This window comes from Prosopis cineraria, unplaced genomic scaffold, assembly GCF_029017545.1.
Source record: "Prosopis cineraria cultivar Desert tree isolate PC_DT_omini unplaced genomic scaffold, ASM2901754v1 PC14, whole genome shotgun sequence".
Classification (NCBI taxonomy): Eukaryota; Viridiplantae; Streptophyta; class Magnoliopsida; order Fabales; family Fabaceae; genus Prosopis; species Prosopis cineraria.
Window position 1 is genome coordinate 7,603,048 of NW_026555345.1, and position 15,122 is coordinate 7,618,169.

At 31.5% G+C, this 15,122-nt stretch overlaps 1 protein-coding gene and 1 pseudogene across 1 annotated transcript; both read right to left on the reverse strand.

Moving 5' to 3' along the window:
- Positions 1 to 6,991: 6,991 nt before the first annotated feature.
- LOC129293930 (LEAF RUST 10 DISEASE-RESISTANCE LOCUS RECEPTOR-LIKE PROTEIN KINASE-like 2.4) lies at positions 6,992 to 10,966 on the reverse strand. The gene is made up of 3 exons (XM_054932072.1): positions 10,595 to 10,966; positions 8,439 to 8,480; positions 6,992 to 8,360 (listed from the first exon to the last, which is right to left on the reverse strand). Exons 1-3 carry the CDS (start codon positions 10,950 to 10,952, stop codon positions 7,237 to 7,239), a joined length of 1,524 nt encoding a protein of 507 aa, XP_054788047.1. The 5' UTR covers positions 10,953 to 10,966; the 3' UTR covers positions 6,992 to 7,236.
- Positions 10,967 to 12,575: 1,609 nt separating this feature from the next.
- LOC129292292 (LEAF RUST 10 DISEASE-RESISTANCE LOCUS RECEPTOR-LIKE PROTEIN KINASE-like 2.5) lies at positions 12,576 to 13,526 on the reverse strand (annotated as a pseudogene).
- Positions 13,527 to 15,122: the final 1,596 nt, after the last annotated feature.

Below are 15,122 nucleotides of genomic sequence, written 5' to 3' on the forward strand. Positions count from 1 at the left end.
GACAATTTGGAGCAAAACAAACCCTTCAATTAGTTCATGTTTTGGCTTTCACATCTTGTATGCAGAATGCAGTCATGGATAGTTCAGAAAATGAATGCCTTTGGAAAAGTCCAGGTTTTGTTGGAATCCTTCCTCATGATATTAGTTGGCTCATGTACCTTTTCAAGTGTATCCTGTTAGAACTCTTACCTAGGCCATTTTTACATGTCTGGAAGAATTTATTTCCGTGAGCTAGTTCTCTTCCTGTTATCTCTGATTAAGATGTACTTTGTCCTATAATTTAAAAAAAGAAAAGAAAAGAAAAAGTCCAGGTTGTCAAGTTTCTGTAAATTTTATCCAACTGGACAATTGCGACAGGTAATATAAATTACATAATACATATCGCATCATGCACATAAAGTCATGAACAAACTAGATTGACTTTAATTTAAACTTTTTTAAATGGAAAAAAATTCTAATTTGACTAATTAAATACACAAAAGCTGAGGGAACCGAAGATTAGCATAGGTATTCAGCATTTCCAGTTAGCGGTATACAACATTAACATTTTGGTATAAGCCAAGGCTTTCTTCTTATATTTTTGGTGTAAACTCTCTTCTGGTCTTTATTGTTAAACATGATTCGAAAGTCTCAAACATTTGATTCATGGACCAGTTCCACTGGGTTTCACTTTTGCCAGAAAGTCCAGAAATGTTGAGAAAGTAGATTAATTTAATGAAACTTCAAAGAAGGATAACTGTGAACAAGCTAGGACGTAAGCAAAGAAAACCAAAGCTTTGTTTGCACTCTATATATTCTATTGAATAGCAAAGAGGGCTACTTCACTGATAGCTGCGCATAAATAATAATATATACTCCATTCAGTCCACAATATAGTGCATTGGCGACTACTTTATCATTTTAAGAAAAATTAGTTGAAAATTTAATCTTTTAAAAATTATATATTTTTTTAATTATACTCTCATTAAATGTCCTATATAAATGTCTTTAATAATTATAATTGAAATATTTATAGATATTTTCTCAAAAGAAATAACAAATGAGGTATCGATATAGCTGAAAAATAATTATTAGAACTACCAATGTCCTATTTAACCGGTGGAAATATAAGAAATGAACGATCTGTTTGCAATTATTAATGGATTTAATGGAAAGTCAAATATGGGAAAGGAAAGATTTATGGGTAACAAAAAATGCTATTGGCATCATGTTATTAATCATAGCCACAGACTCCCCCCGTTTTCTGACACTCGTCACACTTCACAATTCCAGCAATCCATTTTTAAGTGTCCCTTGCACTACACTCAATACCTGAAGATCAACCAATGATGCAGAAGCTTCAAGTGGAACAACCATACTTGTAGAGCATGACACAGAACTGTCAGAAATATTATCTGATATTACATAGCCAAATGGATTATCAGCCCCATTTTTGGGACAAGAAAATTGTACACATTTTGCTGAAGGGATTGAAGGACAACCATATAAAAGTGTAAGATATTTTGTTTCAGGCACGATTTCAAACACTTGAGGGTCAAGACTTGTGTTGACAAGCTGATTTGGACATAGATTTTGCATGTAGTCATGTCTAGCAATTCTGAGAATATGTTGGTCTAGATTTGCAGCCAAAACCTGGTATCTGATGCTTTTGATAGTTATGAAGGCGAAACCTTCAGAACAAATGAGATACAATTCAGGGCAGCCACAACCTTCTGGATGTCCATGTCCCCAGAAAGGAAAGCTGATGTTCCTTATTTTCCCACATACATATTACTGCAAGCTGTATAATAATCGTTGGTGATCGAATATGAAGGAGTAATGAAAGTGCTATGCACCAAAGAAGAAATGGAAGGGTGAAGAAAGAAGCCAAGGTGAGAGAGGAAGATGATACTGGTGAAGAAATGAATGAATGAATTTCCATGAGAGAAGAATTTAAGTTTGGATAAACATGTGTTGACATGATCAACTATAATGCTGTCTTTTTATTTTTGTTTATAATATGGCAAGTGCATTGAAATTAAAAACTATAATTTTCATATTGACTTGGCAAAGAATAGATGCGTTTTTCAAGAGTGATCATTTGGTGTTCACTTGCCAAGACCTTTTAAGGTTGGCTTTGACTAAACATGATGATTGTCTTACAGCTATCTATGGCTTTACGAATACAGTTCAAAGTTGCATCGTCTTCAGCAGTAGATAGATTATATCGGCTGCAAGTCACACACAGATCACAAGTCTTTAAGCAAAACCAGTTCCAAGCAGTTAAACGTTGAATTGTTTTTATACAAGTTTTAATGAACTTGCATGAGTAATTTCATCAGATGATTCATTTGGGAAATGTAATGATGACCTCGTCGGAGATTGCAAGGATGTTTTTGGAGGAATTGATAATGAAAAAAGTGGTCGTTTTAACATTTCTACAACTTCATTCATAACTGGTCTATCCAATGGATTTATTTGAATGCACTATAAACTCACCAAACTCATTTTCCTTGCCACTTCATTTGCAAGCCAAAGAACTAGGTGGATGATTATCTGTGTTCAAGATCTTTGTAAATCCAATATGGAAAATACATTTCTTTAGCATGCAATCCTCCAATGTCATAGCTATAAACACAAGCTTGGTAACAAACGCTTCCAAGTTCTCTACTAAATATTTTTGGTGCAATGAACCCTACCATTCCTCCAGTGTTTATGATTGACACAATACTATCTTTCTTCTGACATAATTTAGCTAAGCTGAAGTTAGATATTTCTAGAAAAGATTGTTCATCGAAAATAATGTAGTGGGCTTTGATATTAAGATGCAAAGTTCTCGTGTCATGATATACCTATAATTTACGTTAACTTTTGAGCCATTTATACTTAAATATGCTCATTTAACTATGGTAAATTGTGGCAAAAATCATATATGTAACCTCAGTCATCATCTGTCAAAATGTAGGAAGGAAAAGAAAAAGGATCCAAACGTGTGGTTACAACAAAATATTTCATATCAAGGACCTCAAATAGGCCCAAAAGCTTTCAACCAAGGCAGATGAATTATCAAAGAACTCAAACACGAGTGGATGAATGGAAAATTAAGGAAACTCTTCTTTTCAAGTACATTTGCATGCAGACACACCACCTACAAAGATGTCCACGCACGGACGAAACAAACAATGGAAGTGCTCTCTCCTCATCCCTTGTCCACGAGCAAAAAAGAGTGCACTAAGCACAAACGCGCACGGATGCAATGTTTTGACACGTGGAGTGTTTGATTTTTTATGAAATAATACGAACTGCCTGATATAATTCAAAAGGGACACAAATCACTTGGTTTTAGGACTCTTTGAGGTGCAAAAAGCTATAAATAAGCCCTATTAACTTATAAGAAAGACACATTTTAATAGAGAAGCGATTCGGAAGGTTGAGTACGATGCAGGGGGGCTGATCTTTTTGATCTGGGAGTGATTTTTTATGCTCATCTCTTGTTCTTTTCTTAATAGTTTAATGGATTTGGGAATTATTAAGACTGAATTTATATTTCATTTCTGAATTCCCAATTAGAGTAGGGAGTAGCCGAATGTGTCTACTCTTTTCTTGTTTTGATTTTATTTCCTGTTGTTTTGGATTTATCATTTTATGACTTTTCCTTATTCAATTTTGACGGTAATTATTCAATTTTGTTTACTTTTCCTTATTCTTCAATTTTCAATTTATATCTAGCCAATATATTTTTTATTTGTGAGCTTACTTGATGAACTGAAAGGAAAAAAGCGAGCTTAAACTTAGAAAAGTAATTATAAATGACTACATTAGAAACAATTAAGAGTTTATGTCAACATTAATCGTAACTTAATGGTTTAATTAAAGGGTTAGAATTAAGAAACAACTAATTTAACTTTAATTGAATACATCTTAATCTACTAAAAGGTAATTAAGTCACTTTCATAATGATTGTTGCTTTAATTGAACATAAATAATTTCTGATAAGTAAAAGCAGAGTATCTCGATAAATGAATTAGATCCCTGGCGTTTCATTATTGAGTAAATCTCTAATTATTTATTTGTTGTTTTATTATTTCAATTCATAATTCAGTTTTCTAAATTGATTATTTTTTGTTGCATTCTAATGACAAAGATCATTGTTCTTTCTTGGATTCAACTTGAAATACTCCAGATTTATTACTCTGTCGATCTCGTGTACTTGTAAGACTGACCATGTTACAACCCTGACACAAGTACTCAAGTTCTTAAGCAATGCCAAAGGCCACTTGGCATAATACCTTCTACTCCAATGTACATAAAGCATTCGGTGGTTCTCTTTTATAGATGAAGTTGTCCCAAGAACCATTTGGCAATTCATAGATTAGTACTCTTTGTTCCTTTCATAACTGATTCCCAGGAGACGAAAAAACGCTTGTCTATCTTGACATGGGAGGTTTCACCATTTTCCACATCTTTTGTTTAGTGATTGAATAAATCAAGAGTCACTAGTATAAAAAAAAATTTTAATGACACACTTTTAATTATAGTTATAGAAGTAATTGTGATTATAACATACTCAATGACAATTTTAATAATTAAAGCTAGAAACTATGCGATTATAACCATAGTTAAAAGAAATAAAATGTCGTTATAATTATAAAAAAATTAATTAATAATTATTTCAAATTCAAGTTATATATATAATAAATTAATAAACTTTTTAAATAAATTAAATGACATTAATAGAATTAAAAAATAAAGAATATCATGACAGGCTATTTAATGGCCTGTCATAATATACCAAGCAAATTAAAAAAAATAATTTTTTAAAAAAATTATTGGATACTACGACAGATCATAAATAGCTTATCATGATATCATAGTTGATGATTTGATAATCATGACAGACATTAATGTTCCTATTGTAATATCTATAGCATATAATTAAAAAAATTAAAAATTAATTGGCATCACGACATGCTATTTATTGTTTGTCGTGATGCCCATTTACTTCGTTGAAAAATATATCTTTACATTATTATTGGAGGATGTGTATATAGTTGACAAGAAAAAAATAAAATTAAATGGGTGCTTATACAAGTAAGTATTTTAAATTCTTTTCCAAATTAAAATAAAGATTATAATATTAATTTGATTAATTGAATTGGTTTTAATTTTTTTAACAGTGTGCTCAACAATTAGGAAGCATCACTCAAGACATTACCCACTCATTTGAGAAGGTAATAATTTGTTAAAAATAATTTATATTTTACACTTTATCCTACACTTGAATTAATATGCATGCACATATTTTTATTGATATGCAGCATTTTAATAGTTTAAAGCTATTTTCCAAACAAGAGCTGAGATATATATAGAATATGTGGTCTACTTAATTTTTAAAATTGATAAGTTAGAGTAGATAATTAAATAAATATTTGTATTGAATATATAGAAATTTCAATGGATATGTTTGTAATTATCCTTGGAGTTGCTGTTTGTGTATAAATGTAAGCTTTTGTAAGTAAAAGATTGAAAGAATACCAAATATGCATTCTTTTAAAAAAAATTACACATATTGCAACAGTTGTATGTTGAACGTGGTAAAATATATCTTTTCACAACAGTTGCTACTAAAACTGTCGTGAAAAGTGATACTTTTCGCGACAATTTTGGTTATAACTATTGCAAAAAGCATCATAAAAGATTGATTTGCAGGCTATTTTCACAACAGATATTATTATAATTGTTGTGAAAAGTTATTAGTACAACGACAGTTAATAACTGTCGTGGATAAATTAATACTTTTTTCTATAGTTGTTATAAGACTGTTGTGAAAAGTGTCAATTTACAACTACAACTGTTTTCACTACACCGACTCTTATGTCGTGAAAGATGGTTTTTAATTGTTGTGAAATATGCTTTTTGCACTAGTAAGTAGCAGAAAAATTGAAGGTGATATTAAAATATACTGAAACTAAAACCAAAAAAAAAAAAAAATCAAAGGAAAGGAAGAGGGGCGCGAAAAATAACCCTTGGCTATTTAAGATATAAACACAAAGTCATGTACTGCTATTCAGGTATGTCTACAACATGATGCCAAAAACTTTACCCTTGTGTCACATTTGGGAGTTTAATTATTAAAGGTATGTTTAAAATAATAACGTAAAGTACTCACCAAATAATTTTTCACAAGTTTTATTCAGGTAAGTTGAGTATCTAACTTTTTTGTAACTTACCATTAAACCAAAAAAAACAAGGGGAAAAAATTTTGGTAGGGTACAGCTTCTCTCGTAAGACTGGGAGCGCCTGAAAACTCCATAAAAGGTAATGATTTAGAATTTCATTTTAATCTACAATCTAAAAATGAAGGCCTTTGAAAAATTCCTGGAAATTGGCTAATTCAGATGGGTAACATCAGTTTGATTTAGAGACACACTTACCTTATTCTCTAACAAGGAGGTTAATAAATAAAAAGAAAACCTTGCCAGCAGTGTTCTACTAAATTGTAAAGAACTAATTCATTAATAGATTTGTATTGGCAAAAAAAAAAAAAAAATTCATTAATAGATTTGTCAGATTTTGAAAAGTCAAATACAAGAAAAGGAAAATAGCTACTAAGGAGTGGTCTAAAGAGAGAACCATTGATGGATTGTGAACAATATTCTATTTAACTGTCAATGATATAAAATTAGTTAAGAATGTGATACAACCAATTACAAATTAAATTACTCGCAAAATCTTCATCCAAAAAAAAAAATAATAATAATTACTCACACAATTTGTTCGGTGAACATCGCATGAAAATGTAACAGGAGTTAGAATATACAAAAAAGAAGAGAAGCTAGAAATTTCAATGCATGCTAAATAGGAAAGCAGACATACTAAGCATGAATGAGATCAAGGGACAGAAACTTGCAAAATACAACTTGAATAATTAATTAATTGACTTCTCTAAGCTCTAATTAATATCAACTAGTTGACTGCAAAGGATCAAAAGGGAACAATAAAACTGATAGAAACCATTTAGGTATTGCTTCTCATATAAACAGGCAAGGAAGCAACAATTGGAAATTTTCCATGGATTAGAGATACATGCAGTTAAATTGATCTTAGCAGCAGGCTGATTATATCAGCTAAGAGCTTATACTTATAACTCTTTGTACAAGTCGCACAGAAGTCACCTGTCTTTTAAGCATAACAAGGTCAACCAATTTAGAAAATGAATTGGCCTCCCCAGCACAACATCAAGTAGATTTATGTAAGTTAAGTGCTTATTGAATTTGTCTGAATGATTTCATCGGATGAACCCTTTGATGAGAATCGTAATGGTGATCTTGTAGGGGATTGCAAGGATGGCTTAGGAGGAATGGATAATGATTCAAGGGGTCCTTCTAACATTTCTACCACTTTACTCATAACTGGTCTGTCTGAAGGATTTAATTGAATGCACCATAAACTCACCAATGTCATTTTCCTTACCAACTCATTCTCTTCGTCTGTGATTGCCAAAGAACTAGCTGGGTGCTTACCTTTTTCAAGACCCCTATAAATCCAATCTGGAAAATACATTTCTTCAGTATGTGATCCTCCGCTGTCATAATTCTTCCTTCCTCCAACCATTTCAATGACCAACATGCCATAGCTATAAACATCAGCTTTGTGAGAAACTCCACCAAATGCTCTATTGAATACTTCCGGTGCAATAAATCCTATTGTACCTCTTGGGCCCAAGATTGACACAATACTCTCCTTCTTTTGGCATAATTTAGCTAACCCAAAATCAGATATTTTTGGGCAAAACTCTTCATCTAGAAGAATGTTTTGGGGTTTGATATCAAGGTGTAAAATTCTTGTGTTACAGCCCCTATGCAAGTACTCAAGCCCTTGAGCAATGCCAATAGTAATTTGGAACAATACTTTCCACTCTAAAGAACAAAAAGCATTCAGAGATCCTCTGTTATAGATGAAGCTATCCAACGAACCATTTGACATGTACTCATAGATTAGTACTCTTTTCCTCCTTTCATAACAAAATCCAAGAAGAGTGACTATGTTGACATGAGAAGTTTTGCTAATACTTGCAACTTCATTCATGAATTCTTCTCCACTTCCTTTAGATTCCTTTATTACTTTCACTGCGACAGGACGACCATTAGGTAGGCTTGCTTTATATACAACACCATATCCTCCCTCACCTAATTTGTCTGAAAATGACTTTGTCATTCTTTTCACTTCTGAATAACTATATTGCCTTAGTGCCAAAGGGCCATAGTTTCTCACTCCCATCTCTTTCAAGATTTTATGTTTTTCAACTGTCAAGTACTTCTTGTAAATGTAAATAATCACACCAGAGATTAGAGCAGTTCCACCAATTCCAACTGATATTCCTGCATTTATTGAAACTAATGATCTAAAATCTTTGTAAAAATGCAGAAGTACATTGAAAATGCAACCAAATTTCTTACCTATTGTAGCCTTGACTCGCAAATCCTGCTTCTTAGTTGATTCTGAAATTAGGACATTTTTCAATGAAAAAAGAAAACAAAAGAAAAGAAATTAGGACATTATTTAAGAAGATCACTAATACCCGATATTAAATTTACTCTGAAAAATCTAAGCTTCAAGATGTTGAACTTAATACTGCTAATTGAAGAAGTAAGATGAAAATCTCAATGAGTGCATGGCAAGCTTCGAAATAACACCAACACAACACAAAACTATTTCATTCTCACATTTGCATCTACGTAATTGCCCTATTTATAATGTTGACGATTATATTTCTAGTTCCAAAATGCCCTTTTCTATTTCCCTGACTATTTCTGTTTTCTTTTTTGAAATTATTACTCTTAATTTCCGGGTAATCATACCATAATTTTCTAATAGAGCGTTTCCTATGAATGTGGGAATGGGAAGGAATGGGAGAAGTTTTGACTTTCCCTTTATTTAGTTTGGTTAGTGGACAGGAGGTAAATAATCATAAATTATTATTATGATATTATGCCCCCTATATGATTTAAATTTTTTATTTTTATAAAATTGAAAAGAAAATAGTCACATTGTAATTTATCATTTTCTTGTTCTAGAACTGTTAAAATTCTCATCTTATTATTTATTGACTACACAAATGTCATATATTATGCATCATACTTTTTATTAATATACTAGTCAAAATTTATTTCATTAAGATAAAGGACGAAAATAAATAATAAAAATTACTAACAAACATAGATACCAGAGAAAGGGATTATAATTATGTTTAAGTAGGAGACATCAAGTACATATTTGTATAGATAAAAAACATTCGATAATACTTAAATCTAACCAAGATATTATATATTTGTTTAAAAGAAGAAGAAGAAATAATTAAAACTCCCCAGCAAAACCTCTCGATTTTAGAGAGGATTGATGAGGAAATGTCCATTAAAATCCCCCTACCAATCTCAGTTTCCCTAAGCCAAACCAAATGATCCCTTCTCCTCCAGCCTCCTCTGCTCGGCAATTCCCAAATAAACATTGGATTTGGACTAAATAATTATACATAGTAGAGGCACTAAATACTTGTATAATCTAAATTGTTAAAATTTAGATCAATGGCTTTAAATTTATACTTCACTTGAGATTGATGAATGTGAGAGTTTATCTGAATCGTTGATTTATATTTCAACAATTTAAATAATACAAGCATTGGGTGTCATTGAATCCAAATCCAACAAACACTACCTACTACTCATAACTTTCCATATGTCCATGCATATTTATTACACTTTCTAGTCCTAAATGCAAGAGCTAATTAATTAAATTGATAAGTTTGTGAATTATTTGTAAATAATATATGTTGAATTTTTTTTAAAAAAATACTTCTTTTAATCATTTACATTAGTCTCTTATATTCATCATCCATATTATAAGACATCTCTAATCATATAATTGAAATTAAAGAGAGATGATTAAGTTATTAACTTTGTTTAAAAAATAATAAATTTATAGTTTTACTCATATTTAAATAAAAAAAGTTAAATTTGTATTATATTCTCTCTCATTATTAATGAGTTTGAATAGCAAAAATATAAGTAATATCCTCATCTAGTACTTTTATCGGAAAAGTTGTAGATAAAATTAAAAAATATGAAAAACAAAAGAAATTAAGATCTTATGTATACTACCAAAATAAACTTTGCAATTTAGAAGCGAAGTAGTAAAATAAAATAAAAAAAGAGTGAATCATGCATAAGAATATGCAACATACCAAAAACATTTGGCCCCTCCAAGCAGGAAGCAATTTGAGGTCCCTGCTTGCAGAAACAGAGGAATTGTTTATCATAGCCGCACTGTCCACCAGATTTAGAGCAAGTCTCGCACTTCTCCTTATTATTCACCATCCATTGCAACCCAAAACCCTCATGCAACGCAGCACGTATTGATTCATTCATAACAGCTCCAATTTGTGTTGCTTGTATCGGCATGATTACACTGTTGCAACCACCCACATACACGTCCAACACAACGTAGTGCACTTTTATGAACGCGCTCGCATCTGATCTATAGCAGTCTTGAACAGAAACATTTGACGGAAGTGTAGTATTAAAGCAATCATACAGAAAGGTCACGTTAGAAAGTTCACCTACGTATTTGAATGATGTTGGATCAAAGGTGTTGTTTTTGTAACGGCTTGGACAGATAGTGTCATAGTAATCGTCCCTAGCAACCCTAAGAGTCTGTGAAGTTGAGTTCAGATCAAGGATTCGATATGTGAGGGACTGTGTGATTATCTTTGGGATATTGGCTTCGCATTTGAGTTGAAAATCAGGAAGTCCACAGTACTCGGCTCTGTTTTCTCCCCAGAAGGGATATGCGAGCTTGGAAATGAATCCACAGCTAAAGGAGTTATTTGTGCAGTTTGTGAAGCGAACATCATTATCAGCACCCCGAGATGTGGGAAGATTGATAGAGATGAAGAGAGAGATCAAAAGAAAGAACATGAGGGATGCGTTAAAGGGAGGTTCCGATTCCATTGTACAGCAGCCAAGGAAGATCATGTTCGTGTAATATGGGCCTTTGAAACTGTCAAACAACGAAATTTCTGAGGGCAGATTCTATCAGGCCAAGAAAAGCTAGTATAGTTAGTCACGATAACTCTGATTTCAGTATTCTGATGACTAGTCAAACTGGTATGATTTTATAGCAATTTTAATTGTCAAACTCAAATGAAAAAAGCAGTATAAAAGGGGGCCTACAAGTAGAAAAAATAGATAAGATAGAATGCCCCGTAAACAACGCACTGAATTATGACTCTGGTGCCAACATCACTTCACCGACTACAAATTCAAGAGTCTTGACTCTGTCTAGTGATTGTCCAACGGAGTAGAAGTATTCATTGATAGCTTTGTCACATTTTGAATAGAGTCATAATACATGGAAAAGTAACATTGCCTGTAAAGATGGCCTTCAGATAAAACCATTGATCGATTGTTCCCTGCTATGAGATTCTCAAACTTTTGGCCTTTTTGGCCGTGCCTTTCAGTCAGTGGATTTTACGTAATCTGAATTCTCGCGGGAAAGGCACAAACTGGATTTTGTTTTTTGGGCTTCTATGTTAGTAGCTTTGGGAAACTACGAATAGGTGAATTTTTGTGGGGAAGCTTTTTGATTCAAATTGAGCTTTTCCATTATGTTCATATTTTAGTTACTTGCACTACTAAAACTACAAGGACCTGATTTGCACACTCGTGGTCCTTGATTTTAGTGTCTTTTTTTTTTTTTTCTGTATTTGATACTTTTATTATTGGCCTTTTGGCTCTTCAGGCAGCGCTAGTCCCTTGTTATAAATGCTGGTTCTTTTGAATGAAATTCACTTCACATTCAAAAAAAAAAAAAGATTGATGGATTGTGATTAGTATTCTATTTAACTATTAAAAATATGGAATTAGTTAAGAATCCGATGCAATCATGCAACCAACTATGAATTAAATTACTCGCAAAATCTTCACCCACAAAAATAATTATTCACACAATATGTTCAGTGAATATCGCAAGAAAATGCAACAGAAGTTAGAATGTACAAGAGAACAGGAGCTAGATTTCAATGCATACTAAATAGGAAAGCAGACATATTAAGTACGAATGAGATCAAGGGGACATTAATTTATAAAAATACAACTTGATAATTACTTCCTCTAGTTTTATTTATAAGTTTTCTAGCATATTTCATCAAAATTAAAGAAAACCTTAAACCTCATTAATTTTGTCTTAAAATTTAATAAGTTTATACTTTTATCCCTAATAAATATTCTTAAATTTTATTGTTGATATTTTTATTTAAAGCATTTAATAAAGATAAAAATATAAAGAGGAGTATTAAAAATTGACAAATGCCCTATAAATATAATTAAATTTTTTCTTTTTTCTCTGCTCTACAAATAGGACCAGAGGAGTAATTGACTTCTCAAAGCTCTTATAACTTAATTATATCAACTAAGTGCTTATACTTTGTAACTCTTTGTAGAAGTCGCATAGAAGTCACAACATATCTGTTAAGCATGACAAAATTTACCAATTTAGAAGTTGAATCGGCGCTAGCACAGCATTAAGTAGATTTATACAAGTCAAGTGGTTATTGAATTTGTCCGAATGATTTCATCGAATGAACCATTTGAGGATTGTAATGGTGATCTTGTAGGGGGTTGCAAGAATGGCTCTTGAGGAATGGATAATGATCCAAGGAGTCCTAGTAAAATTTCTACCACTTTATTTATAGCTGGTTTATCTGAAGGATTTATTTGAGTGCACCATATACTCACCAAAGTTATCTTCTTTACCAACTCTTTCTCTTCCTCTATGATTGCCAAAGAACTAGCTGGACGATTCTTGTTCAATATCCATATAAATCCAATCTAGAAAATACATTTCTTCAGTTTATGATGATCCACTATCATAATTCTTCCTTTCTCTGATCATTTCAATGACCAACATGTCATAGCTATAAACATCTGCTTTGTGAGATACTCCATCAAATGCTCTACTGAACACCTCTGGTGCAATAAACCCTATTGTTCTTCTCTGCCAAGCATTGACACTACACTCTCCTTCTTGTCACATAATTTAGCCAACCCAAAATTGGATTTTTTTGGCAAAAGTCTTCATCCAAAAGAATGTTTTGGGGTTTGATGTCAAGATGCAAAATTCTGGTATTACAACCTTGATCCAAGTACTCAAGCCCTCTAGTAATGCCAACAGTAACTTGCAACAATATTTTTCACTCCAATGTGCAAAATGCATTTGGAGATCCTCTTTTATAAATAAAGTGATACAATGAACCATTTGACATGTACTCATAGATTAGTACTCTTTTGTTCCTTTCATAACAAAATCTTAAGAGTGACTATGTTGACATGGGAAGTTATGCTAATGCTTGCAACTTCATTTATTAATTCTTCTCCACTTCCTTTTGATTATGTTATTACTTTAACTGCTACAAGACGACCATCAAGAAAGCTTGTTTTGTATACAACACCATATCCTCCTTGTCCTAATTTGTCTGAAAATGACTTCATCATTGTTTTCACTTCTAAATAACTATATTATCTTGGTGCAAAACAACCACAATTATTCATGAAGAACTGAATTTTATTGTCAAATTACGCTCCTCCTTCTTTGAAGATTTTCCTTTTTACAATTCCTAAGCGCTTCTTGGAACTATAAATTAGAAAAATACATATTAAAGTTACTCCAACTACTCCTGCTAGAATGCCCGCATTGTGGAACATAAATTGAAGTCTGTAAAATTTGCCGGGATACATAAAAAGTAAGCATGTATCAATATTTCTTTTATTATAAACTGTTAACAAGGCAGGAGAAATTTTTTTTATCATGTCAAATAAATTTAGTTGTTTCATTTGTGGAAATATTTTGCAATTTAACCAATGTAATTCATAGCCAGTCCCAAGCCCAAATTAAAGATGAGAGTTGTATTAGGTCATCAACTTTTAACATAAAATTTTGTTGAATCTCATGGACAATATGTGAAAATATTTTATAGAAATGTTCACGCTTTAAATTAGAAGCTTCAAGATATTGAACAATTCACTAAATTTCGAACTTTTTATTGGGGACAATTAAACTCACACACCTTACCATAAATTTCGAACTTTTTATTGGGGACAATTAAACTCACACACCTTACCATAAATTTCTAACTTTTTATTGGGGACAACTAAACTCACACACCTTACCATAAATTTCTAACTTTTTATTGGGGACAACTAGCCCACCACAGGTTTAGAATCTATCATCTTCCTCTTAGAAAGTAATTTTTAAAGTGATAAATTTATTTTTCTTTTTTGAGAAATGACAACTACAAAAATATCTCCATAAATTTTATATTTTGTATCTATTAAAATAAATTATTATTTAAATTATACAAATAAAAATAAATTAAATATGAACATAATTGCGGATGAGCATTCCATGCTCATTGGAACGTGTGCTCCCCACAAGATACACATCCATCATAAGTTTCATCATAACATACACAGGTTTGGTTTTAATGTTCATTACAATTATAAGCACCATTATGCTCATTGCTTTAGTAAAATCTTGAACATTCATATCTAGTTTGAATGATCTAGATTTAAACTCTTTAACTTACCAATTTTAAGTAAAAGTTCATTTTTTAATGGAGTGACAATTGAGAGATTGTTTTTATTTTTTATTCTACATATATTAAAAAATTATTAAAATATAAAATAATAGTTAATATTAAATCTGAATTGTCTAAATTTAATCTAAAAAAGTCAAGATTAGTGCTCGTGATAAAAGTGAGGAACCGGAACCATATCCTAACATATAGAGTTGGGAAATGGGCGGGCTCGATCTTTAAGGGCCCGGCCCATAATGGCTTGCCCTTAAGCTTGGTGTCTCATTTTTCATCCATTTTTTTTTTGAGGCACATCTTTTATTTGAAGGGCTCAGGGCTAAGCACGTAAGCCCTGTTCTGAAAAATTTAAAAAATTAAAATAAAATTAAACATTATAAATTAATTAAAATATTTTAAAATTAAAAAAATTAAAATCTTCATAATCTTTTAAAAATTAAACAACATACATTTAAAAGTTTAGTAAGAAAATTCAAATCTTGGTTAAAAAAATTTTATT

What these genes read in the sequence shown, in the direction of transcription:
- LOC129293930 (XM_054932072.1), bottom strand. Translation starts at nt 10,952, where the DNA reads ATGTTCTTTCTTTTGATCTCTCTCTTCATCTCTATCAATCTTCCCACA. An exon ending in AACATCATTCAAATACGTAG is followed by an intron (nt 8,481 to 10,594) that starts GTGAACTTTCTA and finishes TCCTAATTTCAG; the next exon opens with AATCAACTAAGAAGCAGGAT. An exon ending in GCGAGTCAAGGCTACAATAG is followed by an intron (nt 8,361 to 8,438) that starts GTAAGAAATTTG and finishes CAATAAATGCAG; the next exon opens with GAATATCAGTTGGAATTGGT.